The sequence below is a fragment of the Leucopleurus acutus genome (genome assembly GCF_964270905.1).
Source record: "Leucopleurus acutus genome assembly, chromosome: 16".
NCBI lineage: Eukaryota > Metazoa > Chordata > Mammalia > Artiodactyla > Delphinidae > Leucopleurus > Leucopleurus acutus.
In genome coordinates this window covers 71,319,393-71,344,963 of record NC_139158.1, presented here as the reverse complement: position 1 = coordinate 71,344,963, position 25,571 = coordinate 71,319,393, and the positions used below count along the sequence as shown (strand labels likewise).

Below are 25,571 nucleotides of genomic sequence, written 5' to 3'. Positions count from 1 at the left end.
TTTTCTATCCTGGTGAACATTTTGTGATTTTACAGTCTTAGAGCAGATAGAACCGTTACGTGTTTCACAACCCATAGAAGGTTGTATACTTTGACAGTACTGTCACGTTTCTGACAACTACGCTCTGTTGCTTTTTGCTTTGGGAAGTTGGGGGCATTTTGGCTTCGCCCTCATCACAGTTCACATTTGTCTATTAGCAGACGCTATTAAGATGGAAATCATAGTGTTTCGTTCAGAATTCACAGCACATATCAAAGGATAATAGTAGCTCTTCTTGACTCAGCTTTGATCCCCAGTAGGTCAGTGTCAGTGTCATTGGTGTGTTTTCCATGGTCTTCCAGCTTCATCCCCCATAATGCCTGGGGCAGGGGGCTGGATAAACAAAAATGTAAGGCAAAGAGTGGGACTGAGTTAAGAGGAAAAGGCAGTAAAATCACCAGCACACACTGACGTTAAGAAAGTTCTTCTCTTGTTCACAAATCAGAAAGCTAATGAGACCACCATGAAGTAGGTGATGAACCACAAGCTTGTGAAAAAGACTTTTGTTGCACTGAAATAAGGCAGCACGATCCATCAGATAAGTGCAGGGTGTCCTGGACTCATGGGGTGTTATATGCTCACATTCCGTCCAATCAGTATTGCTTTTAGAAATGGCTAATCCCCAGGACTGTAGCAGCCCCAGCCTGGGCTCCCTATGGCCCTAGACCTGCCAAACATACAGAGGTATGTGAGGTAGAGCATAGCATGAACTTGGCAGCCAGGCTCAGACGATGAGCATCCAGTTGAATGCCTCCTCTTCAAGACCCCGTTTCCCATAACCCGGCTTGGCTCTCCTTAGAGATTTTGAAAGTCATTCTGCTTGGATCTAACAGAGTGAGAGGCAGACCAGCACAAAGGTTACCTGTGAGAGCCCCAGAGTCAGCTTATATGGCTCCAAGTCCCAGCTCTGGCCCTTGTTAGCTATGTGACCTCCAGGCAAGGTACAACTTCTCTCTGTTTCTTCATTGGTAAAAAGGGGATAGTTGCTCCCTTGGGGTTGTTTTGATGAAAACTGAGACTTGAAAAAGTCTAGCACAGAAACTGGCTCAGCACAGGCAAATGTCCTCAAGCTGACTTTGACCAGTTAAGCAAAGAAGGAGTGGTTAACAGGATCAGAATCTCTCAAAATCATTGGGAAAACTAGAGAATAAGACTCAAGGATTCCCAGGAATGACAGGAATGATACTGCAGCGCTGATCTGATGAGGAAACTGATGCTGCCAATAAGTACCAATTGCTATATCGTTGCCACTTCTACACCAGGAGCTCCGTTTTGTGGGTGTTGTTACCACAGCTACCACATGAAAGAGAGCTCCCAGTTCCTTCCTTGAGTCAAAAATCTGGCACAGGTGCATCCTGAGGCCACATGCCTGGCCCGAGCCGCAGGGTGGGCTGGGAAAGTTAGTATCTAGTATTTTCAGCTACTGTAAGTGGAGGTAGTTATTGCCTCTCATTATGGCTCATAAAACAGGAGATTCCCTGAATATAGCAAGAGGTTCAGATGCCAGGCAGACAAACCTAACAAATGTGCAATCCACCCACCCAAAGAAAGACATCATGGACATAGAAAAATAAGAGGGTGTTGGGTGATACCCTATAGGCTTGTTACATCTCCATCATTTTACACATTGAGATCAAACTCCAAACACCAAGAGACCCTCTGATAAAGAGGTGCTGGTTGCCTACCCAACATTTCCCCCTTCTCTCTTAGTGTTGGACCCCTGTGTTATTGTGGGGAGTAATGTGCCCAGTTAATCAGACATATATCCCAACCTCCATTACAGGTAGGGTGGACGGCTACTGAGATGCAAGCAGAAGTCATTGGGTGGGGTTTCTGGGGAAGCTCTATAAAGGTGCCCTTTTGCCATTTCCTCCTTTTTCCCTGCCCAGGACACAGAAGCAGTGGTTAGAGCTCCAGCACCATCTTATGATAATATAATAATCCTAATAGTAGAAGCCACTTGCCAAGGACGGCAGAGCAGAAATACAGAAAGCCTCTGATAACCTGTCATACCAGCCCTGGACCACCTAACATCACCCTTCTTTTATTGGCTGGGAAAAAAAGTCTTATTTAAGCCATCGTTACTCTGGGTCACTGTGACTAGCAGCTGAAGGTAATTCTTACAGATACAAGCTGGCTTCAGTGGTTTCACAGGTGCTTCTCTTCTAGCAATCTAAGACGGCATCATCCTCTGGTGCATAGGAAAATCCCAGGAAGGCACTTGAGGCCCCAGAACTGCTGGCCATAGTGTCGGGAGTGCAGCCAATGGACTTTGACACAGCTTCTTGGGTGAACTCTGGGTCAAAGTGTTTCAAGTCAGCAGGTCCTGCCTGTGAATATAAGCCAATGATAAGAAGGGAACACTGGGGTCAGAGCTGTCAAAGGAGCCCACAGCCATGAGAGAGATGTTAATGCTCCCCTCTGAGTGCCCCAGGGGCATCCTTACTTAATTGTCACTTATTTATGCATTTACATTGGTCATTGTACTCCATGAGGTCCAATAACAATCTATCAATTCCTCCATCCCCCACCCCAGCACCCTACCTGCTCCACACCAACCCTCCAGACGCTGCTGGTAGGAAGTAGATTGTGACATAAATGCAGTATGAATCAAGGACATAAAAAATGTGCACAGCAGGGCTTCCCTGGTGGTGCAGTGGTTGAGAGTCCGCCTGCCGATGCAGGGGACACGGGTTCGTGCCCCGGTCCAGGAAGATCCCACATGCTGTGGAGCGGCTGGGCCCGTGAGCCATGGTGGCTGAGCCTGCGTGTCCAGAGCCTCTCACAACAGTGAGAGTGGCCCGCGTACCGCGCAAAAAAAAAAAAAAAAAAAAAATGTTCACAACAGATACAGTACAGAGAACAAACTAGTGGTTCCCAGAGGGGAGAGGGGTGGGAGGAAGGGCAAAATAGGTGAAGGGGATTAAGAGGTACAAACTACTAGGTATAAAATAAGTTACAAGGATATAACGGAGAGAACAGGGAATATAGTAATACTTTATAATAACTTCGTATGGAGTATAATGTATAAAAATATCAAATTACTATGTTGTACACCTGAAACTAATGTAATACTGTAAGTCAACTATATCTCAATAATAAATAAATAAGTAAAAATACATTCACATTCTTTGACTTGGTAATTCCCCAATTGGAATCCATCTTAAGGAAATAATCACCACTGTGGGCATAGATATACACTTAAAGCTATTCATCAGTCCATTATGATAAAGAAAAAATGGTAATAACCTAAAGTTCACCATTAGGAATGTGGTAGAATAAGTTATGTTGCCAACATAGGGCTGAAATATTATACAGCCACTTAAAATCATACTTATAATGTCTTATATGACTTAGGGAAATAATGACATAGTTTTTAGTAAAAAGAAAGAGGGGAGAGACGCTATTTATATATATGAAGTGTGACCTATGTAAAAAACATAGAAAAGACTTGAAGGAAACATGCCAGTGGTGCTTTCTCTTGGGTAGTGAGATAATAAGCTTTTTCTCCTTGAGGCTTTAAACATCTGTTTTACACACTTTCTAGAAAGAATACATGCCATTGTTATTATAAGGAGAAAAGCTAAACACAGAGAGAAAATCTTTACAGGGCTTGGCTCTGTCTGGAGGTGCTCCATGACACAGCGCTTTAAAAACTGTAAAGAGCTCTGCAATGAGGGTTATTGGTGCTAAAAGTAAAGAAGTGCAGCCTGGCTCCTCACACAGAGCTGAACTGGCGGTCAGGACTTCTGGGCTCTAGACCCAATTCTGCCTCTAACTTATGGGGTGGCCTTGGACAAATCACTGAGCCTCTTGGACCCTTGGTTCTCCCATCTGTAGAAAGACAGCGGGCTCAGCTACCCTCCCCAGATACCCCCCAAGCTTCCATCAGCCCTGGGAATCCAGAATCTAGAATGTGAAGACCTCTTACCACATTAGGGTTGAAGGGTGGAGTCAGCCTCTTGTGGTACAAGTCGTCCCAGTTTATGGGGCTGAAGAATACATGGTTCTTTATCTCAAGCTGCAGGAAGAAGGTGCTGATCAGAAGTAGCCCTTTCCATTGGCGTTCCCACCCCACCTCACATGCCTCGGGGCTCCAACTCTATTGGCAACTGGTTGTCAAGCCCTAAACTCTTTACCAGGAAGGTAACTTGCCGTTCTGGCTGGTTTCCTGGGACAAAGGAGTGTCTGCAGTTAGACTTCTCCCCTTCGCCATTATCTCGAACTCCAGCCTTCTCCTCGTAGCAGTTGTTTATTCCACAGCTATTTAGTGAGCACCTACTCTGTACCATACTAGGCTGTAGAGGTATGTCAGTGAACAAGACAGCAGGACCTGCTCTTGGGGGCCCCAGGGGATCTTGGGGACCCCCTGTCCCCCATTCTGCTTCAGTGCATCCTGACTCTTCCAGAATTCTAACCAGAGAAATAGAGCAAATCGACTCACTGTGGAAGATTTGGGAAATAAAGCCCCAAGAAAAGCTGCAGTTTCCCAAAGATCCAGAATTCAGGATTCAGCCCTGGGCGTGATTCACCACTTCTCTCCTAATCCAAACCAGTGCTGGCACGAACGTCCACCTGTTCCAGCAGGACCCTCTCTCTACCTGTGTTTCTCGAAGAATGATTCTCTGGCTCCATATCAAACCCCCCCGGGGGGGTTGCTACAAAGCCAGATCAAAACTATTTCCAGACGAACACCCAAGAAACTGGTAACACTCATTGCCCCCAAATTTAAAAAACTCAGCGGCTGGAGGGACTTTTTCTGAATATCCTTTGGGTTTTGATCTATGGGAATGTCTACCTTATTTTAAAAATCATACATATTTTTTAAGATGCAAATTTCCTCTGGGAAGGAGGGGACCTGTCTTCATGAAAGCCCTGTTCTTTAAGCTGTCCAGGGATGGGTAGGCAAATGCCCTAAATGTTGTTACACTTCACAGTATCTGGCATATAGGGCAGTTTGTAGAAGCACTACATGCTAGACACTGGCCTAGGTGTTTGTATATATTATTTAATCTTCATAAGAGCTATGAGCTGGGTGCTGTTATTACAGATGGGGAAACAGGCGCACAGAGAGAGGTTAGCCATGTGCCCAGGGTCCTGCACCTAGTAATTGGTAGAGGAGGGATCTGAACCCACGTAGTCTGTCTCACAATCCATGCATCTCAACTTCTACGCTAGAAGAGCAAGCTTCTAGGGCGCATGCACAGTTGGGACAAATTATGAACCATAAGATACAAAAAGGCCAAAAACCAACTGTCACTTCTGAGGTGCTGGGAGCAAAAGCAGGATACTGGGCATGAGCCCTGCACACACCACCACCAAGGGGGTGGGCAGACAACCTAAGCCACCCCTCCTGCCCAACCCACAGATCTGCCCCTACTCTCACCCCATTTAAGGAGTGAGTCCACCGTCCTCAGAGAGCAAGCAAGGGCACCTGTTACTTTTCTTTGGCCCCCTCGTCCTGTATAGCACAAGTCCCAGTAAAACCCTGCCTGAATTCCTGTCTGGCCTCTTATCGTATTGTCACACTCTGTAATAATTTGTGTTCGTTTGTCTGCCTTCCCCTCATAAACTTAATAAGGGCAGAGACCCAGTCTAACGAACCCCTAGCATTTAGCTCAATGCCTGGCACATAGGAGGTGCTCCATAAATACTGGTTGAATAAAAGCGTTAGAATGAAGGAAATAAGTAGGCAGCTGCGAATCTCCAAATGCGTGAATTAGCAGTGCCTGGGTTTAGAAAATAGCTGGATGCATGTCACTGCTTCTGGGTTGCCTCTGCAGGAAGCTGAGAGTCCCACGAGGGGCCAGTGCTCCGCTAGCAGGTCACTTACAAAGTCTGTTTGGGAGCCCAGCCGCTGCCTCTGGTCCTTGTGAAGCAGGGCTTGCAGGAGGTCGCAGGCGGCCACTGTCCGGCCCCCAGGGATCCGTAGCGGCTGGTTCAGAATGTTCTCATACATCTGGGACAAATCTTGGCTGTAGAAGGGCGGCTGGTGAGAGAGAGAGAGAGAGAGAGAGAGACGGGAGGACCATCCATGCTAAAGTGGGCACAGTTCTCAGGGACACTTGGAGCAAAGTGGGCAGCTGGAAGGATTCAGCCAGACCTGTGTCTCTGCGATGGCTCACATGGCAGATGGGAGAGAGACAGAGACCTAAGGGCATCCAGCACGGTGCACAGGCTGTTGGGAAGGCCGAGAAGTCTCTCCCCACCAGTGTGAGGCTTGTGGATCCCCCAGGTGCCTCCTCTATCCCATGTCTCTTAATCCAGCTTGTGCAAAGACTTTGCACTTTGCAAAGTTAACAGTTTCCTGTCATCATTTCATCCCAGCCTCACAACCATCCTTTGAGACAGGTTGTAATTTTTCAGATGAGAAGAGCAGGCAGCCTAGGATTGGGTCCAGGGGCTGGTTCCACAACCTGCCAGCACTGTGACCTTTCCGGGTCTCAGTTTCCTTGTCATGAGGCACCACAGGAGTAACATGTGAGACGGTATACTATAAAATGCGGAACTGACTTTATTGAAAAAATATATCTAATCCTTGTGTTCACTTTGGCATCACCTTTTTTCAGCTTGGAGAGGAGTGATGGCTCATTCAGTTCCTCAAGGAGCCTGAGGAGGCCACACAAGGGACAGATCCACCCCCATCTCTTCCAGAGTCCGCTCTACCCCACTCACCAGGCCGTGCAGCATCTCGTAGAGAACGGCCCCCAAGGACCACCAATCCACTGCCCGATCATAAGGCTCTTTACGAAGCACTTCTGGAGCCAGGTACTGTTGAGGGGAAATACATGTATCTGAAAGACACTCAGCCTCCGTCTCCCCATTTGTAAGCAAGGCACTTCGAGGAAAAGCTCAACAGGGGTTGATCCTGCTGTGATATTTACTTGTCTGTGCCTATGTTTATTCAGCATCCATTTGTCAAAGACCTGATTTGCGTGGGGCTCTTTGCCAGTGTACTAGGGACATAGAGGAGATCAGGCAGGACTGCCCTGTACAGTTGTATGTGTTGTGCATCACACAAAAGTACCAACCAAAGGGGTAAAAGGGGCTGCAAGCCTGGCTATGATCAACTTACCAAGCCATAACCCTAGTATAGGGGTGCATCTGACAACTGACATATATTTATTTTTTAAATTTATTTATTTATTTTTGGCCACGTTGGGTCTTTGTTGCTGCTCAGGCTTTCTCTAGCTGCAGTAAGTGGGGGCTACTCTTTGCTGTGGTGCAGGGCTTCTCATTGCAGTGGCTTCTCCTGTTGTGGAGCATGGAATCTAGGTGCACGGGCTTCAGTAGTTGTGGCACGTGGGCTTAGTTGTTACGTGGCGTGTGGGATCTTCCCAGACCAGGGCTCGAATCCATGTCCCCTGCATTGGCAGGTGGATTCTTAACCACTGTGCCACCAGGGAAGTCCCAACTGACATATATTTAAAGGGGAAACTTTTTCTAATTAGTCTGCCCAAAGTGGGTGCCTATATCGAATTTGCTCAAAAGCATCCAGTCAGTGTCTTGGGACTAGGAAAGCCCTGGGAATACTCCCGGGGCAGTGGGAAGACTAACGGATAAAGTGTAAGTCAGTGTGGCACGTACTTGCTCTGGAAATCTTAGTAACAGATGAATGGAAAGGAGTCAGGAAAGAGGAGGTGGCACTTGTGTTCCTCCTGACAGCTGAATGCGTGCCTTGCGCAAGGGGAGAACCTGAGGCAGAGCTGTGCTTCCTGCCAAACCCGAGGGCTTAGTGGCCTCTTAGCCTGGTGTCTCTGCCACTGAGGAAAGGGGTCTCAGCAACAGACAAAGCCACTTCGAGAGACTGTGCGTGCGGAGAGGGGCAGGGAATTACGCAGACCTGAGCCCTACTGGGTGTGTGGTCACAAGCAGGTCATTGAACCTCCTAGAACCTTGGTTTCCTCATCCACATAATGGGACCGCAGAATCCCTCTCTAGGGGCTGTGTTAAGGACACATGCTAACATATGTGTTACCCCTTGAACAATGGGAGCAACTGTGGTTACTCCTGTCTGTGCTCCCAGCACCATGGCAGTGGCTGAGTCATGGAAGAAACTCGTCAGGGCCACATGTCTCCGACACAATCCAAGGTGCCGTATCCCCTCCTCGCCTCAGCAGTGTCCAAGGAAGGGACGGCTGGGCTTTTAGGCTTTGGGAGGACAGTTCTGTCTGAGGACACCCTGCCATACCCAAACACAGACAATAGCTCCTGCTTAGAGAGGCCGTCTGTCCATCAGCTCCTCTAAAACCAAATTGAGGAGACAGCTGAAATCTGAGACCCAGATTCTCAAGCACATGGAGAAAAACAAAAGCTAAGTTCCTGTCCCATGCCAGTTCGGGAGGACTTGCCAGCCCTGCAGCCTCAGTCCCCCACCCCCAATCCAGACATCTGTCCAAGCAGCTGGGAAACCCTTTGGACCCAAGGTCCAAGGAGTTTAAGGAAAGGTTTTTAACCCCAAAGCTGCAGGGAGGCCTTGGCAGGATAGAGAGATGTATGTGAATTACTGCTGAAACTCGCAAATTTTAACCCTCCAGGATCTTGGTGGCTGGAAGAAGGAGGTAGACCCGTGTCTTTACCCTTGCAAACCTTGATCTTAACTGTCAGGCCAGGGCCTCCTGTGGCACATGGACTTCACCCTGTAGGGCAGTGCTGTCCAATACAGTAGCCACTAGCCACGCATGACTGCCGAACATTTGAAATGTGGCTGAGCTGAGCTGAGAGGGACCATAAGTATAAAAGGCGTACCAGATCAAAGACTGAGTTAGAAAGAATAAAGTATTTCAACAATTTTATGTGGATTATATGTTGACATGATACTACTTTGCCTGTGTTGGGTTAAATAAAATATATTACTAAAATTGATTTCTCCTCTTTCTTTTTTCTTTTTAAATGTGCTTGCTGGAAATTTTTAAATTGCATATATGGTTTGCATTTCTGTTTCAATTTCTATCGGACAGCACTACTGCAGAGTTTCACCAGCTGGGTCCCAGCAGCCCCTAGAGCTGGTGCCCCCATGACACGGAGAAGGGAACCAAGGCTGAGTGTACAGCCAGCTCGGGGAAGTGCTTGGGTGGAAGAAGTGAGTCCCTCTGATATAAGCTGGTGGCCCTAATCAGGAGCTGTGGCCTCATCCACTCCCAGCCTTGCGCCTCCCAGGAGGTTTAGCTTACCTCTGGGGTGCCACAAAATGTGGACGTGGTCTCCTCAGGCTCTACACCTTCCTTGCAGAGGCCAAAATCCGTCAGCACCACGTGTCCCTATAGAGGAGGGAGGGCAGGGGTGGGAGGGTGGTCTGAGCCAAAGGTATACCCAGGTCTATCCCCAAAGCCCAGATGCCACATCTGGGGCAGTGGCCGTGGGGTCTGATGTCCCTGGCAAAGGCACGAGCTGACGGCTCCACTCAGAGACTCAGTGCTTCTAACCTGGATGCTAAGAGCAGCACAGGGGCCAGGTGGGGAGATGGCATTGCACTGTCTACCCCCAGCTCATCACAAACTCAGATCGACAACCTACAACAGCAGCAGTTCCAGAATGTTCTCGCTGGAGGGGCCTAGTGGCAGCAGCCCCCTTAACAGAGGGCTGGGGACCCAGAAAGCATGCCTTGTGGCAGCTGAGCGAGAGGGTGGTTGGTAGAGCAGTGAGTGGATGCTGCGGGGCTCTGTCCAGATCCCCTCTTTAGGAGCTGTCCCACCCATCCCCCCATGCTGGGCCATTGCCCTCATCCAAAGTCATGCCCCCACTCAAGGGGCAATCCCCATCCAATGACTGGTCAGTGTGGGGGCACAGATGCCCAGCCTCCTTGCCTCAGTTTGGAACAGTTCAAAGAGTCATCCCAGCTCAGGCCCACCCACCCCTGTACGATCAGCTGAGGAGGCCTCACTTGCAACCACAAGGCAGGCGAGCTGCTTCCTCTGCCCAGTCCTGCCTCCTCAGCCCCTTAAACGTGGATCTCTTGAGAGTGTCCCCCAGGAAGCTTCTGCACCCAGTGGCCCATCTCAGAGTCTATTTCCAGGGAACACAGTCTATGCCACAGAAGGACTACAAAATCCTCGAGCCTCCACATGACTCCACCCCTGCCCCCCACCCCGTATACACGTACACGCACATGGATACGTAGCCACGTGTACACATAACGCATATGCGTGTACATATATGTGTGTATATGGGCATAGGCACACATGCACACACATACTTGAATGCGTCCCTAGCCACATGCACAATGCATGCACACACACTCATGGGCACACACGTGCACGCGCACACACACATACCCACCGACCTGGCCGTCCAAAAGAATGTTCTCTGGTTTCAGGTCCCTGCAGAAAACGAGAGAAAAGGGTGCTGTGATGTCACAGCTGCTTAGTGACATGAGCTGGGGACCGGGGTCCTGCAAGAGGAATCTTCATGGAGATGCAGAGATGCACAGGGAGAGCCCGAGGAGGATGGGCACTCAATCTCAGGAAGGAGGAGGCCCCCACTCACTGGCGGGCCCTCCTCCTCAGACAGAGGACCAGGTTCGCCAGGATTTCAGCAGGGTCTGGGGGTCCATACGACACCTGGCTGTTGGGGCAGCAGGGCCAGGCCTAGCTCTGAGCCACAGGCAGGCCTCACCTGTAAATGATGTTGAGGGAGTGCAGGTAGCCGATGGCGCTGGCCACCTCGGCGGCGTAAAACCGGGCCCGGGGCTCCAGGAACCGGCGCTCCCGCTGCAGGTGGAAGAAGAGCTGGAGGGGGAGGAGACATGTGAGCGGGTTCCTGGGGGGCTCCAGCTCCTCGAGAGTGGGGTGGGGGGCAGCTGGCCAAGTGACCCACTCTCTAAGCTGCAATGTCCTCATACAAGGAAGGGCATGCCGGTCCCTGCCCCACAGAGCGGGCAAAGTGTCAGCAGGAAAGATGAATTAGCAGGGGTGGACCACCTACTGAGTTTCAGGCTCCAGCCAGACCCTCTCACGTCTCTAATCTCCTTTAATCTTCCTGACTACCTTCCAGGTATCAAGTAGGAGGCCAGTTTCACAGAAAAGGAAACTGGAAGAGTCAGAGCAGTCAGGTGACTTGCCCAAGGTCACGTACTGTAATTGGCAGAGCTGTGATGTGAACCCGGGTGCGTCAAAGATGTGCATTTCCTCCAACCCAGGTGATAAAATGATTATGATAGTCAAACTGAGCCTAGGTTAGATCTGCTCCCGGGCCAGTTGCTTTGGTCTATTTGGCTGGCAAAGAAAGCCCTTTACCTCCACTGGGGAATTTAGGGATGCAGGACAAAAACTTCCCTCTTGGCATCAGGCTAAGGAGCATGAGGTCACACAGGTTAAATCTGGGGTCACTGAGAAGGGCCATCTTGTCATCTTGATCAGAGAGGCAGAAGAGGGAGCCCAGCTTATCCCAGCTGTGCTTCTGGGGCACCAGGTGGCCTCAGATCATTCCCACAGGGACTGGTCACTCCCATGCAGTGGTCTTTGGTGTAAGATGGGGGCATTAGAAATACTGACCACAGAGCTGCTCTAACATTGACTTTTCCCAGGTCCACTGAAGGGATTCTGGGCAGCTCTGCTTGGAAGTCAAGTAATGATGATGGCTGGGAGTTCGATAGACCTGCCTTCAAATCCTGGCTCTGCCGGGTACAGGCTGAGTGGCCTTGAGCAAGTGAGTTACCTGCCCGAGCCTCGGTTTTTTTCAGCTGCAGAATGGGTCTGTTGTAAGGATGAGGGGAGATTGTTCCAGAACCTGGGGCACCATGAGCATGTGGGATGGAAAACTCCTGCTGAGGGCCGGGCAGGGAAGGCGCCAGGTGGACCTATACCCACCTCTCCCCCGTTGACATAGTCCAGCACAAAGTAGAGCTTCTCCGGCGTCTGGAAGGAGTAGCGCAGGCCCACGAGGAAGGGGTGGCGCACGTTCTTCAGGAGCACGCTGCGCTCCGCCATGATGTGGCTCTGCTGCAGAGTCACACAGACGGGCCGTGTCACCGCCTACACGGTCACCTCACCCAGGACCTTCTCGTGCCCCTCCTCAAACACCCACCGTGACTCCTCACTGCCCTCAGAGCCAAGCCCAGGCTCCTTGCTTAGTATCCAGGACGCTGCGGTCTACCTCATCCCTGACCAGTCCACGTGGGTGCACCTCCAGGCCTGGATCCAAATGCCCCGCCCCCCTCCCCGGGACAGTAAGCAAAGCTATGTTAATACCGCATAAATGAGTCCCAAGGACAATCCTGCAGAGGGAGCAGCTGAGCGTTATCCACATTCAGCCTTGGTTGCTGTCCCCCTGCCTGGATGCCGTTTTCAGACCATCAAAATCCTAGCTTCAAGGCCAGCTGCAAGGCCACCTCCTGCAGCTTTCTGAAGGACACCTTCCCTTCGATGTCCTTGTTAACATTAATTCCCTCTCCTGAGTCCTCCAACTTGACATCCAGTTCTCTCTCAGGGCCCGCTGTCCTTCTCATGGAGCTGGTGTTAAGAGACTCAAGTCAGCCAAAGTATCTAGAACTCCCCGTTGGCTGTAGCTTGAAGCGCCTTTGGAGAGCCTGAAGTGTGACCCCTACGTAGCACAGATGGGGAGGCTGGCACCTGACAGAGCAGAGGACTGGTCCACCACGGAGCCCTGAATCTTTAGGGGAAAGCAGAGAGCCGGGCCGGGTCACCTGCAGGCCCTTGGGGTAAGGTGGTTAGCCTGCCTTCCTGGAGAAGGGTCAGCATCCCAGGCACCACCTGGCCCCCCTGCTGGGCCACCTCTGCGCCCAGAGTTGCGACGCATCTTTGGAAGCCACCTGAGGCTGGGGGCGGGGGGCCGTCAAGAAGCAGGAGAGGAGATGCCTGGGCCCAAGCCCTGGTACCTCTTTCTTCTTTAAGATGGACTTTTTCTGTAGCACCTTCACTGCGTAGAACATCCCGTCGGACTTGTGCTTGGCCAGTAGGACCTGAGCAGAAAGACAAATGCAGAACCCGTGGTGACTACTCCTCCAGGCTTTGTATTTCTCGATGGCAGTGCAGGCCTCCAGCCCCTGCCCTGCGCCCATGATTCTGCAGGTTGTAAGCTCCCTCTCTGCATGTGCAGGTAACAGCAGGGGGCAGAAGAGGCCAGAGAAGAGGAGACCCAGGCCTTCCATGCTCACGGGTCACTCACCTTCCCGTAGTTTCCTTTGCCGATGACTTTGAGGAAGTCGAAGTCGGTGGGCCGGGCACTGGGGGACGAGGGAGGAACAGGGGTCAGCATTTGCAAGCTTGGGAAACTTGATGTTTTAGTTCAAATCAGAGCTTCTTTTTAACTTTCAAGCTGGAGAAGGCAGGGAGCTTTCTAAGAATGCCACGTTCTCCCAGCCAGGAGGGTCTTATAAGACTGGCCCCTGCCCCTGGGGATCTCACAATCGTGTAAAAACAGACAAGGTCGGGAGAAAACCAGACACAACAGCGTAGAAGGCAAAGGAATCTGACCTCCGAAGACTGAGAAGGGCCTGGAGGGTGGGGAGCTGCTAGTAATGCAGACTTTGGGGGGATACTTCAGCCACAGGGCTCAGCATGGGCAGAGGCTGGGGAATTAGTGGGAGATGAAGCTAGGCGCCGGTCCTAGGCCCAGATGGCAGAGGATCTTGACGCTGGGCCAGAGAATTGGATTATATTCCCAAGGTGGGGGGGAGCCAGGTATGAGGGGAGCCAGGGAGGAAAGTTATATGAGAGATGAGAACTCACTTTGGGTTGGCAGAAGGCCCCAGGTTGATATTCCCATTGGCCCTTGAGGGCTAGAAACATTTAAAGAAAGAAGTGATTAAAATCAGAGGGTCCCTAGTCCTTGGCTCCCTCTCTTTCCCCTGGTCCAAGCCCTGCTCCTTTTCCAGTATCTCTATTAGGCTTCTTCCCTCCCTCCCTCCCTCCCTGCCTTCCTCCCTCCCTCCCTCCCTCGTCCCTCCCTCCCTCCCTCCTTCCTCCTTTTTCCCTCCTTCCTCCCTCCCTCCCTCCCTCCTTCCTCCTTCCTCCCTCCCCCCTCCCTCCCCCTCCCTCCTCCCTCCCCCTCCCTCCCCCTCCCCCTCCCCCTCCTTCCCTCCCTCCCTCCCTCCCTTCCTTCCTTCTTTCCGTCCACCTGCCAACCCACCCACCATCTCACCTGCTTCACACAACAGCCTTGGGAGGCTGCTGGCCGTTGTACCAAATGTGAGCGTGAGGAAACTGAAGCCCAGAGAAGAGCCATCCAAGGACTTCCAGGATGCCCCACTGGCATGAGAACGCAGGTGTCCTCAGGGCCAATCCCATGATTTCCCACCCCATTTACTTCTTGAAGCCCTTGCCCAAGTCTCTTCTCTCTTTACCCTGTAAACGTCCCAGTTCTGTGGGCTCACAGTGACCCCTGCCGGCACCCCCAGTCCTGGGACCGCCCACGCCGCTGACTGGGACTTCCAGGGCTTTCCTCAGCCTTGGGAGGAAGTGAGCCCCCTGGTGGTGGGTGGGGGAACCAAGACTCACTCACCTGCAGACTGGGGGTCCCAGCCGGGCTAGAGTCCATCTTGTAACAGTGATCAGGTGGGCTCTGGGGACACAAGGAGAAGCAGGATGAGAGAGCTGATGTTGGGGAATTAGTGTCACCTGTCTGGGGCCTTAGGCACCGCTGCCCTCTCCACCCTTCCCCAACCCAGACACCTGCCCGAGGTCAGCAACCTCTGCGTGGGACAAGAAATGATATCCCCTGGACCCAGCCTCTCCCATCAAACATCTCAGGAGGGAGAGGGAGGATGGTCAGCGGTGGCCCCTCCTAGGCTGAGTCCTTTCAAGGGTTGAGGACGGCCAGGGCAGCAAGATCCCTGTGAGCCAGGGCAACTCTGGATATCTGGGGTGGCCAAGGCTGGAAGGAGACTTGCAGAGCATGAAGTCTGAACCCTTCCCCCCATTTCACTGGTGGGAAGTCTGAGGCCCAGAAAGGGACTTGCCTAGGGTCCCACAGCTTCTGAGGGGCAGGCTGGGCTCCCCTGGATCCCTGTGGATGGCCCCGGGCTGGGCTCTGTGCTGACTATTATCTCTCTGCCACAGAGACTTCCGCCTAATGTCCCTGGAAGGGCAGCTGCCCTGGGGACCTTGGGCCAGAGCCATGGACAGACCCACTGACCTATGTCTATTTGAGATGAAACAGTGGAGAGTGTGACCAACGGTCTATGTGGTCAGGAGCATATGTCTTCCCTGCCCCCAGCCTGCAGGGTGGGGGAGGCCGGTATGTCCAGGCCCTGGCTCAGCGTGCCCAGGACCCCAGAGCCCTATCCCTGCTTGGATGGTCAAGGCCAAGAACCGAGATCTCACCTGAGAACCCAGTTGCTCGTGCAGGCTGCTGGGCACTGTGCATGCCAGGACCACAGCTTTGGCCTACTGTGGGACCTGGGCTGCAGTAGAGACCACCCGTCTTTATAAGGGGGTCCCTGGAGCAATCACCCCCTGGCCTTCTTGGGAGCTGAGAAAGGGACCACAGGGGAAGCGAGGGAATGGCCCAGCCCTGTGGAGCCCTGAGCCACAGAACTGCCCAGATAGGGAGTGCGGCCTGGCTTCAGCCAGTGCCCCGTGTCTGTGCTCCCGCAGACAGCCCACACGCCCCCCTGGCCTGGCCCTGACAGCCCCTCTGCCAGGCCCCGGCCTCCCCAGCCCCACGTACCTGCACAGCCTGAGGAGAGGCCGCGGGGAGAACCAGTGGTTGGAGCCAGAGGCTGGTCAGTGGACAAGAGAGCCTCTCTCTGTTCTCCCAACAAGGGCCGAAGTGTCTGTGCCTGGCGCCGGCCCGGCCCCGGCACCCAGCTCGGAACTCCCGGCCGCAGCAAGGGGGCTGTTGATGTCACGCGGGAGCCAGCGGGGCTTAAGAAGGGACCGAAGACCTCTGTTCCCTCGGGGACATCGCCTCCCCCTGGGGGGTGTGGGTGGAAGGCGGTGAGCGACAGCTGCCAGAGAGCCCGGGCGACGCTGGGGCTTGTTAGAATGCGTGTGAGAGTGTGGGGCAAGGAGTGTGTGTGCAGGTGTTTTGTGCAGAAATGTGTGTCAGTGTGTCTGTCTGTCTGGTGTACCAGTGTGTCCCTGTACGTCAGGGTATTTGTGCATCCGTGTGACCACGTTTGTATAATTTTGTCCGTGTGTCTGTACATCTGTGACTCTCTGTTCTCACTGTGTGGAAATGTGCTTCAATGAGTCTCTGTGCAGTGTAGTGTGTGGACATGGCAGTGTGAACCTCTATATATGTTAACGTGCTGTGTGTATGTGTATAAGTGTGAGTCTGTGTGATTCCTGTGTGTGACAGTCGTCATTGTGTGTCTGTGTTCATATTGGTGTATATCAGTAAATTGTGTGTGTGTGCTGTATGTGTGTGTGTGTGTGTGTGTGTGTGTGTGTGTGTGTGTGTGTGTGTGTGTGTAGGGGGCCTGTCTGTGAGGAGACATGTTCCCCAGGGCCTACCAAGGCCTGGTGCAGACCATCTAGGGCTGAAGATGAGGTTCCAGAGACCTCACCGTGGCAGCCGAGAGCCCTTTGCCTCCCAAGAACCTGCAGGTGTTTCAGAGCCCGGGTGTCTGCTTCAGTCAGCGTGGCCTTGGTCTTTGCTGAACACCTGGCCCTCTGGGCCTTTCCCTGCCGGCCCTCCGGGGCTCTGGCCGCTGTCTCCAGGGCAGGGCTGGTTGGCTGTGTAAGAGCCAGGAAGCAGGGTCCCGGTGGCACCCTGGTGCATGAAGGCCTTGCTGCCTGGTGTGATAATCAGGTACTCACAAGGTCCCTTCCTCTCTCGCGCGGAGGTTACATGGGGCGTTCTGGGGAATGAAGGAGTTGACAGGGCCTGACTAAGCTCCTGCCCTTCTGGAACTTTCTATGTGGTTACCACATGCCACACCCAGACCTCTGTAGCTCACCACAGGGTGGGTATCTGTGCAGCTGGGGCCGAGGGGGCTGGTCAGGGAGGGACCTAAGCCCAGTGGCCTTGGGGGTTCTCTGTGGGCTCTGAAGCGGGGATGTCATACGAGGAAAACCCAAGAACAGTATCAGAGCTCTCCATTTTTTAAGAACAGAAATGTTGAACCAATACACAGATGGACAGGATATCATGTTGGCAAAACAAATGCCCAGAACAAGGACATTTCTTTTCAATGATGAGACACTGATGCAGCCTTCATTTAGGAGCACTGCTTAGAACAGGAAAACAATAATAAAAATAATAATAACCTCAGTGTCCCACAGTAGGGCACTTCAGAATACCCGCCGGCTGTAATAGCGCCCTCTCTGGAACTTACATCCCTCTTGAGAGACTGTCCCACTGCTATGTTCGCTTCTCAGTTAAAGTCCTTGAGAGCTGTCTGGACTTGGTCCCCACTCCCCCTCCTTTTCTCTCTTGAACCCATTCCAAAGAAGCTGTCATTCCATCATGACTCCAGAAGAGTGGACCAATGACCTCCTGTGGCAGAGCCAGCGATGGATTCTTTGTCCTCATCTAAGTCAGTGTCTCTGAGGACATAACCTGTTTTTCGCAGCTGGCTTTAGGATCTCCCGGTTTCCCTCCTGCCTCGTGGATTGCTCTTTCTTCAGATCTTCCACTGGATTCCCCTCTTTTTTACCCTGAAACACTGGCCCGGCCTCTGTCTATACTTGTTCCCCAGTTGACCACAACCAGTTTCATGGTTTTAAGTGTCGACTAAACACCACGATTTCCAAACTCATCTCTCTAGTTCTGCTTCTCTCCTGACTCTGGCTTCTCCGACACTTTACTAGTTAGATGCCTAGAGGTGCTTCACTCTTAACGTGTCCAAAAGGAAAGTCTATTCCTTCCACTCTGCCCCAGACTACTCCTCCCTCTGACATCCATCTCAGTAATGGTACTACCACCTACTCAAAAGTTCAAGCCACTAACTCGGAATTCATTCTAGAAACTCTGCACCCTCCTCCCTCCTCCATTCCACCATGAAATCCCATTAGACTCCACCTTCAAAATATATCCAGAAACTACTGCAACCACCCTGTCCTGAGCCACCATCATCACTTGCATGGATTATTGCCCTAGCATCCCTACTGTGTCCCTATTTCTTTCTTTTTTTAATTAATTAATTTTTATTGGAGTAAAGTTGCTTTACAATGTTGGGTTAGTTTCTGCTCTACAGCAAAGTGAATCAGTTATATGTATACATATATCCCCTCCTTTTTGGATTTCCTTCCCATTTAGGTCAGCACAGATCATTGAGTAAACAGTAGGTTCTCATTACTTATTTATTTTATACATAGTAGTATATATATGTCAATCCCAATCTCCCAATTCGTCCCACCCCTCTCTTCCCTCCTTGGTATCCATAAGTTTTTTCTCTACATCTGTAATTCTATTTCTGCTTTGCCAATAAGTTCATCTGTACTATTTTTCTAGATTCAGCATATAAGCGATATTACACAATGTTTGTTTTTCTCTTTCTGACTTACTTCACTCTGTATGACACTCTCTAGGTCCATCCACGTCTCTGCAAATGACACTATATCGTTCCTTTTTATGGCTGAGTAATATTCCATTGTATATATGCCTGTGTCCCTATTTCTATCTTGAGCCTCTAGAATCTTTCTTCACCAAAGCCAGAGTGAATCTTTAAAAATGGAAATCAGATCACGTGACTTTGTTGCTCAAAAACTCCATTGTTCTTCCCACCACACTTAGGATTCAGATCCAAAGTCTTTACCACAGTCAACAAGATTCCATGTGAACCGGCTCGCATCTCCATCTCCACTTGGGTCTCCAGGCGCTCCCTCTCACTACGCTAGAACCTGTCTGGCCTTTTTGCTGTTCCGCAAACACACAGAGCTCCCTCTAGCCTCCTGTCCCTTGCACTTATATTTCCCTCCGCTTAGAATTCTTCCCCCAGATGTCTGCATGGCTGGCTTCCACTAACATCACAGAAGTCTCTGCTCAAATGTCACCTCTCAGAGAGGACTTTTCTGATTGTGCATAACTGATTGTCCCAGTCTGTCTTGGACCTAGGGGTTTCCTGGGATGTGAGACTTTCAGTGCTTAAACCAGTACAGTCCTGGGCAAACCAGGATGGTTGGCCACACCGCAATACAAGTCCCACCGGTTCCCCATCCGGTGTAAGACATCACTCTCTGACACCTTATCCTGCAACTCTTTAATTTTTATTTTCTATCTTGAACTAGAACATCGGCTCTGTAAGTGCAAAGACTTTTCTTGTTCACTGTTGAATCTCCAGCATCTAGATCAGAACCTGGAATATGGTTGGTGCTCAGTACCTATTTGACTGATGAATCAAGGGATGAACTGATAAGATAAATTATAGTACACACATAAAATGGAAAATTACCCAGCTAAAAAATGGTATACGAGGGCTTCCCTGGTGGTACAGTGGTTAAGAATACTCCTGCCAATACAGGGGACACAGGTTCGAGCCCTGGTCCGGGAAGATGCCACATGCTGTGGAGCAACTAAACCCGTGAGCCACAGCTACTGAGCCTGTACTCTAGAGCCCGCAAGCCACAATTACTGAAGCCCGTGCGCCTAGAGCCCGTGCTCTGCAACAAGAGAAGCCACGGCAGTGAGAAGCCTGCGCACTGCAATGAAGAGTCGCCCCGGCTCACTACAACTAGAGAAAGCCTGCAGCAACGAAGACCCAACGCAGCCAAAAATAAATAAATAAAATAAATAAATTTATTTAAAAAATGGTATACAAGCTTATGTGAATCAAAACGGGAACATACATGTGATACAATGTCAAGGCAAAAAGCAGGTTTCCAAATGGTAGGTGACCAGGAATACCATCTTTGTAAAGAAAGTATAGACATGCAAATAACCATCAAAAAAACGGCTGGAGGGACACAACCCAAGGTGACAGTGGGTTACGTTCCTTTTTATCTTTGTACCACTGTGTAAAAATTCTCAAAGTGTTGCTGTTCACTTAATACTTAGGTACTAAGTCCTGGTGGGAGCTTTGACATGCTTGCTGCCCCCAAACACACTCTCCCATCACCTTGACTGTGACTCCCACACCTGAGCAAACTCTCAGCATCTTTCTCTCCTGGTACCACTGCCCTCTGATTTTTCTGGCCAGAGGCTGAATGAACATCGATACTTTTCCCCCGACTCTTCAGACCTGCAGAGACCCCTGCAAACTCCTGGTGGGGGGTAGTCCAAGCTCCTCCGTGAACCCTCCAGCCTGTTCCTCCCCCTAACTTGCCCCAGCCTAGACTTGCATCCCTCTGCCCCATCACTACACTCACCTGTCCCCATCTCCCTGGACCTGCTGAATGCGGTGGGAGTGCGGTTGGTGTCACACAGCTCCCTCTTCTTGGAACACACCCCTGACCAATCTGGTCTGCTCAGCTAACCTTTGCACATGTCCTCGATCGCCTTCCCCAGAAGCCCTGCCAGACCATCCCTAGTGCCATGAACCCTAGCTCCCTTCCTTGGGTCCACTTCTGTTATTACACTGTCTTCACTCTACTGTCATTTATTCCTTTACAAGCCTGCCTGCCCAGTGCCTAGCAATGACATACCAATGACAGTGCATACCAACTGGGTCTTATTTTGTTCCTGCAGTGCCATGGGTTAGGAACTATCATCATTGCTGTTTTAAAGAGGAGGAAACAGGCATGGAGAGGCGAAGTGACTTGACTGAGACATCTAGGTAGTAAATGATATAACTGGGTTTTGAACCCAGGCAGTCTGACTCCAAAGCCCATGGCCTGGAGTTTCAGGAAGAAGTTAGGAATTTAGAAAAGAAAGGAATGAAGTTAGTGGGAAGGAAGTTAGGATTAAACGGGTTAGTTAGGAAGGAAGAAAATGAGGCAGCTGAGGAGGCAGAGAATTAGTTGAGAGGGAAGGAAGGAAAGGAGCAAAGAAGGGATGGAGGGGGACTTCCCCGGCGGTCCAGTGGTTAAGACTCTGCGCTTCCACTGCAGGGGGTGTGGGTTCGATCTCTGGTCGGGGAACTAAAGATCCCACCAAAAAAAAAAAAAAAAGAAGAAGAAGAAAAAGGAAGGGAGGAGGGAAATTATAGAAAAAATGAAGGAAGGGAGTTAGCAAGGAGCGTGTTAGGAAGGAAAGAAGTCCATAGGGTAGTTAGAAAGGAAATTAGCTAGGTAACTAGTTCCCCAGTTTGGTAGACCAACAGGCCGGCAGGCAGGTGCCCTGCTCACGGCTGAACCGCTCACCTGAGAAGGCTGTATCCCAGCTCAGGTCCTGGGCAGCAGTCCCGTGCCCAGCTCTGCCTTCCGGCCTCTCTGCATGGTCCCTCTGACCTGAAACCCAACCCTGACTTGCCGAACAACCTTCCTGGTCAGGAGCGACCTGTCACCCACTCGCTCAGGCTCCCAAACCAGCTGAAGTTCAACCTCCCAGAACTGCTGGCTGGGAACCGGCTGCAGGGCTTTCCAGTTACTAATTAACCGCTGGACCTGAATCACGACGCTGGCTGCTCCCACTGGCTCCTCCACGGGGCCCTGCCCTGGGGACCCTTTTGAAAAACGTACAGCACAGCTTAAGTTGTGTGACCTTGGGCAAGCGACTCCAGCTCCCTGAGCCTCATGTGAATCGGTGATGACGGTGTGTGTTCTGCCTTACAGGGAGGAGCTCTGAAGTCCCTTTAACACTGTCACATTTCACTCTCTGAAATCTTCCCTCTGCCCCCCTCCACCGACCCCCACCTCCAATTCCAGCTCAGATGCTGACTCTCCCACATAGCCTTCCCTGATTCCATCAGCGGAGTCACTTTCTCTTTCTCTTAGAGCCTGGAGAACTGACCATGGAAAGGGCTTGTCTTGCACAGCTCTCCCTGATGGGGACGACCCGCCTCTGGGATTAGCCCAATCGTGGATCCATCCAGGGAGGGGCAGCTCATTCCCTCCGCGGAGCCAGCCTCATCACCTGATACCTCTGGCACTCTCTTGTGTTGAGCCAAAGCCGGGGCACAGAGCTCACCTGGTCTTGCACTGCCCGGGCACCGTCCTGGGAGGAGAACCACGGCTGAGCTGAGACCCATGCCCCGCTCGGCTTTTTGGAGAACTGAGGCTCGGGCACCAGGGCTCAGCTCGCCCCAGGCTTTCTCCTGCTTGATCTGAAGCTGCCCAGACCAAGGGTTCTAACTCAGGGAAGGCGTAGGGCCTGGCCTGCTGGACAGGTGAGAAAACTTCTGCCCAGTGCCCCCTTCTTAGCAGGCAACTCAAGAGTCTGACTGCCATGCTGCCTCCTTCGCTGCCTTTTTATTAAAATGTCAACAATTTCCCAGTCATTCTAGTGCCTTAGAAACTGGATGCTCTAATGTGCTCTGGAGGAACCCTGCACACCCCATTCCCAGCCTCCGCCAACACACAGCGGCAGGTGTCTGGCTCCCGCCCCGAGAGAAGTGGTGGCTGGCCAAGGGCACCAAGCAAACCAGGGCAGAGCCCCGGGTCCTGCCCCTTTCCGGACAGAGCTGCGCCTGCTCTGCCAAGCTCCTCCTCCCCTACATCCCTCCTCCCACACACTCGCAAAGCCAGTTTAAAAAAAAATAACAACCCACATAATGGTGTTGCATAAACTGTAGGGAACAATTCCAACATACCGAAGACTTTGAAATAAACAGTGAAAGTTTCTCCTCCAACCCACCTTCCATCTCATTGCCAGGGGTAACTGCTGTTAACAAAACGGTGATTCTCCTTCCAGACTTTTGTCTGCACCCTCATCTACATATCGCACCAATTATCCCCCCAGAAAAATGGGCCGTACCATACCTATTGTTCAGCAACTCACTTTCTTCCCCTCACACACAGCTTTCCATGTCAACACATACAACATTTTAAAAAACATCTGTATCACATTGTATATTATGGGATTAATTTCCCATTCCTATTTCCTATTCACTCTTCCTTTGCTGATGGACATTCAAACTGTTACCAAAATCACAGTAATTCTAAGCGGGGCCGCAGAGAACATCTTTGTGTTAATATCCTGTGACCTTGGGCAAGCGTTTCTGTCTGATAAACTCCTGCAAGTGGGAGTGCTGGGTTAATTTTGACGTATCTACCAAATTACTGTAACGAGCTGTACCAACTGACATGGCTATCGGCAGTGCTTAAACTTGCCCATTCCCTTCAAAATACTGCAGAAAATAGCCAAGGCCACCCCTACCCTGATGCCACTGCAGTAAGGCAATCCCTTCCCATCTTCATCTTCCTTCTTCTTTCCCCTTCCAATCTCCCTGTCTCTTCTCTCTCAGCTGGCTGGATTCTGTAGTTTGGGTGTGAAGGTCAAAGGTTTGTTCTCAGGGATGAGAAGGGGAAACGAGAGTCTGAACCAATAGGAACCCACCTCCGTGAAAATTCCCTCCACCTTGACATTCCTCAGCCCACTTTTCTGTGCTTTATCTGGTCCCCTGTCCCTACTCCCACCAATACCCCACACTTGCACACACCCTCTCACACCTGCAGATTCATCCATAGGCTGAGGGAATAACAGGTATTGGACTGAAAAGCCTGTTACCCAAGTGGGCTGGGCGCAGGACGCTTGGGCCAACGTCGTTCACACACAGGCCAGAGATGAGCCCCCCAGTTTTCTCTTAGGAAAAAAGATTTTTAGAAAGTGATAAATGTACAAAATTTTAAAAATCAAGCTGGACTATGAGGTGGATAATGAAAAACTTCAGTTCCTTGTCTCATTCCTCATCGACAAGAAACGCACTTTAGCTGCTTCCTTTGGTAATCACGTCCACGTGTCTAAATAGCATGATTATACTGCGATTCCTCCATCTGTCATTTTTAGAAATTCTCAAGTGGCTTCCTTCTTTTTCTTTTTCTTTTTCTAACACCTTTATTGGAGTATAATTGCTTTACAATGCTGTGTTATTTTCTGCTTTTTAACACAGTGAATCAGCTATACATTTACATATATCCCCAGATCTCCTCCCTCTTGCGTCTCCCTCCCACCCTCCTTATTCCACCCCTCTAGGTGGTCACAAAGCACCAAGCTTATCTCCCTGTGCTATGCGGCTGCTTCCCACTAGCTAGGTATTTTACATTTGGTAGTATATATAAGTCCATGCCACTCTCTCACTTCCTTCTTACAATATTTAGATCTCGCTCATCCAAATACACACTTCTGCTTTTCCTAAAGTTAATTAGTAATTGCCTCATTCGATGGCTTGAAATATTGAACATATACCTCTGCATACATACACACACGTATATAAATTCTCTCTCAAACTCTCTGATAGAGTTGAAAATAGCCTCCTAATACAATAATATATCGATTTCAGTTTGTTTGGTTGTTTTTTTCTCATCCTTCCTGGAGACTTTCATCCTTCTGTCCTCATCTGGGCAGCTGCTCAGTTGACAACTTGGCCCTTCCTTTCCCATCACTCTAGAAATTCCCTTTGTCCCTCTCCTTTTTAAAAAAATTAAATTAAATTAAATTTTTTTGGCCATGCCGCGTGGCATGCAGGATCTTAGTTCCCTGACCAGGGATCGAACCTGTGCCCGCTGCAGTGGAAGCACAGAGTCTTAACCACGGGACCGCCAGGGAAGTCCCCTTTTTGTCCCTCTCCTTGTTGGAGGTCCTATTTCCTGGATCCTATGTTGTCCTCTTTTTTTTTTTTTAACATCTTTATTGGAGTATAATTGCTTTACAATGGTGTCTTAGTTTCTGCTTTATAACAAAGTGAATCAGCTATACATATACCTATATCCCCATATTTCCTCCCTCTTGCGTCTCCCTCCCACCCTCCCTATCCCACCGCTCTAGGTGGTCACAAAGCACTAAGCTTATCTCCCTGTGCTATGCAGCTGCTTCCCACTAGCTATCTATTTTACATTTGGTAGTATATATAAGTCCATGCCACTCTCTCACTTCATCCCAGCTTACCCTTCCCCCTCCCCGTGTCCTCAAGTCCACCCTCTATGTCTGCGTCTTTATTCCTGTCCTACCCCTAGGTTCTTCAGAACCTTTTTGGTTTTTTTTTAGATTCCATATATATGTGTTAGCATATGGTATTTATTTTTCTTTCTCTGTGTCCTCTTTCTTTTTTTTTTTAATTTTTAAAATTGTGGCCAAATCTACATAAATAAAATTTGCCATTTTAACCATTATGAAGTGGACAATTCAGTACCATTAAGTTGTTTCACAGTGTTGTACAACCACCATCATTATCTATTTCCAAAACTTTTTCATCACCCCAAAGAGAAACTCTGTAGCTATTAAGCAGTAACTCCCAATTCCCCCTTCACCACAGCCCCTGGTAACCTCTAATCTACTTTCTGTCTCTATTGCCTATTCTAGATACTTCATATAAGTGGAATCATACAATATTTGTCCTTTTGTACCTGACTTATATCACTTAGCAAAATGTTCATCCATGTTGCTTAGCCCATTTTATGGTTGAATAATATTCCATTGTATGGATGGATATACCAGTTTTTGTCTACCTATTCATCTATATTTTGTCTACCTATTCATCTATCAGTGGACACTGGGTTGTTTCTACCTTTTGGCCATTGTGAATAATGCTTCAATGAACACTGGCATACAAATAATCCGTTTTCAAATCTTTTAAGTGTATATACTTAGGAATG

At 50.2% G+C, this 25,571-nt stretch overlaps 1 protein-coding gene across 1 annotated transcript; it reads right to left on the bottom strand.

The window, feature by feature from the left end:
- Positions 1-41: 41 nt before the first annotated feature.
- On the bottom strand, positions 42-21,350 carry SGK2 (serum/glucocorticoid regulated kinase 2). The gene is made up of 15 exons (XM_082858302.1): positions 21,183-21,350; positions 15,667-15,912; positions 14,500-14,559; positions 13,728-13,777; positions 13,165-13,222; positions 12,875-12,958; positions 11,847-11,978; positions 10,654-10,766; positions 10,322-10,358; positions 9,213-9,299; positions 6,715-6,810; positions 5,873-6,028; positions 3,971-4,060; positions 2,164-2,369; positions 42-372 (listed from the first exon to the last, which is right to left on the bottom strand). Exons 3-14 carry the CDS (start codon positions 14,533-14,535, stop codon positions 2,205-2,207), a joined length of 1,104 nt encoding a protein of 367 aa, XP_082714428.1. The 5' UTR covers positions 14,536-14,559; positions 15,667-15,912; positions 21,183-21,350; the 3' UTR covers positions 42-372; positions 2,164-2,204.
- Between the last annotated feature and the right edge of the window lie 4,221 nt (positions 21,351-25,571).

Excerpts from the sequence above, each read along its gene's own strand:
- SGK2 (XM_082858302.1), bottom strand. The coding sequence starts at position 14,535 with ATGGACTCTAGCCCGGCTGGGACCCCCAGTCTGCAG. Across the intron at positions 13,223-13,727 it reads GGGCCTTCTGCCAACCCAAA|TGCCCGGCCCACCGACTTCG; the intron begins GTGAGTTCTCAT and ends CTCGTCCCCCAG. Across the intron at positions 11,979-12,874 it reads CCATCTTAAAGAAGAAAGAG|CAGAGCCACATCATGGCGGA; the intron begins GTACCAGGGCTT and ends GTGACTCTGCAG.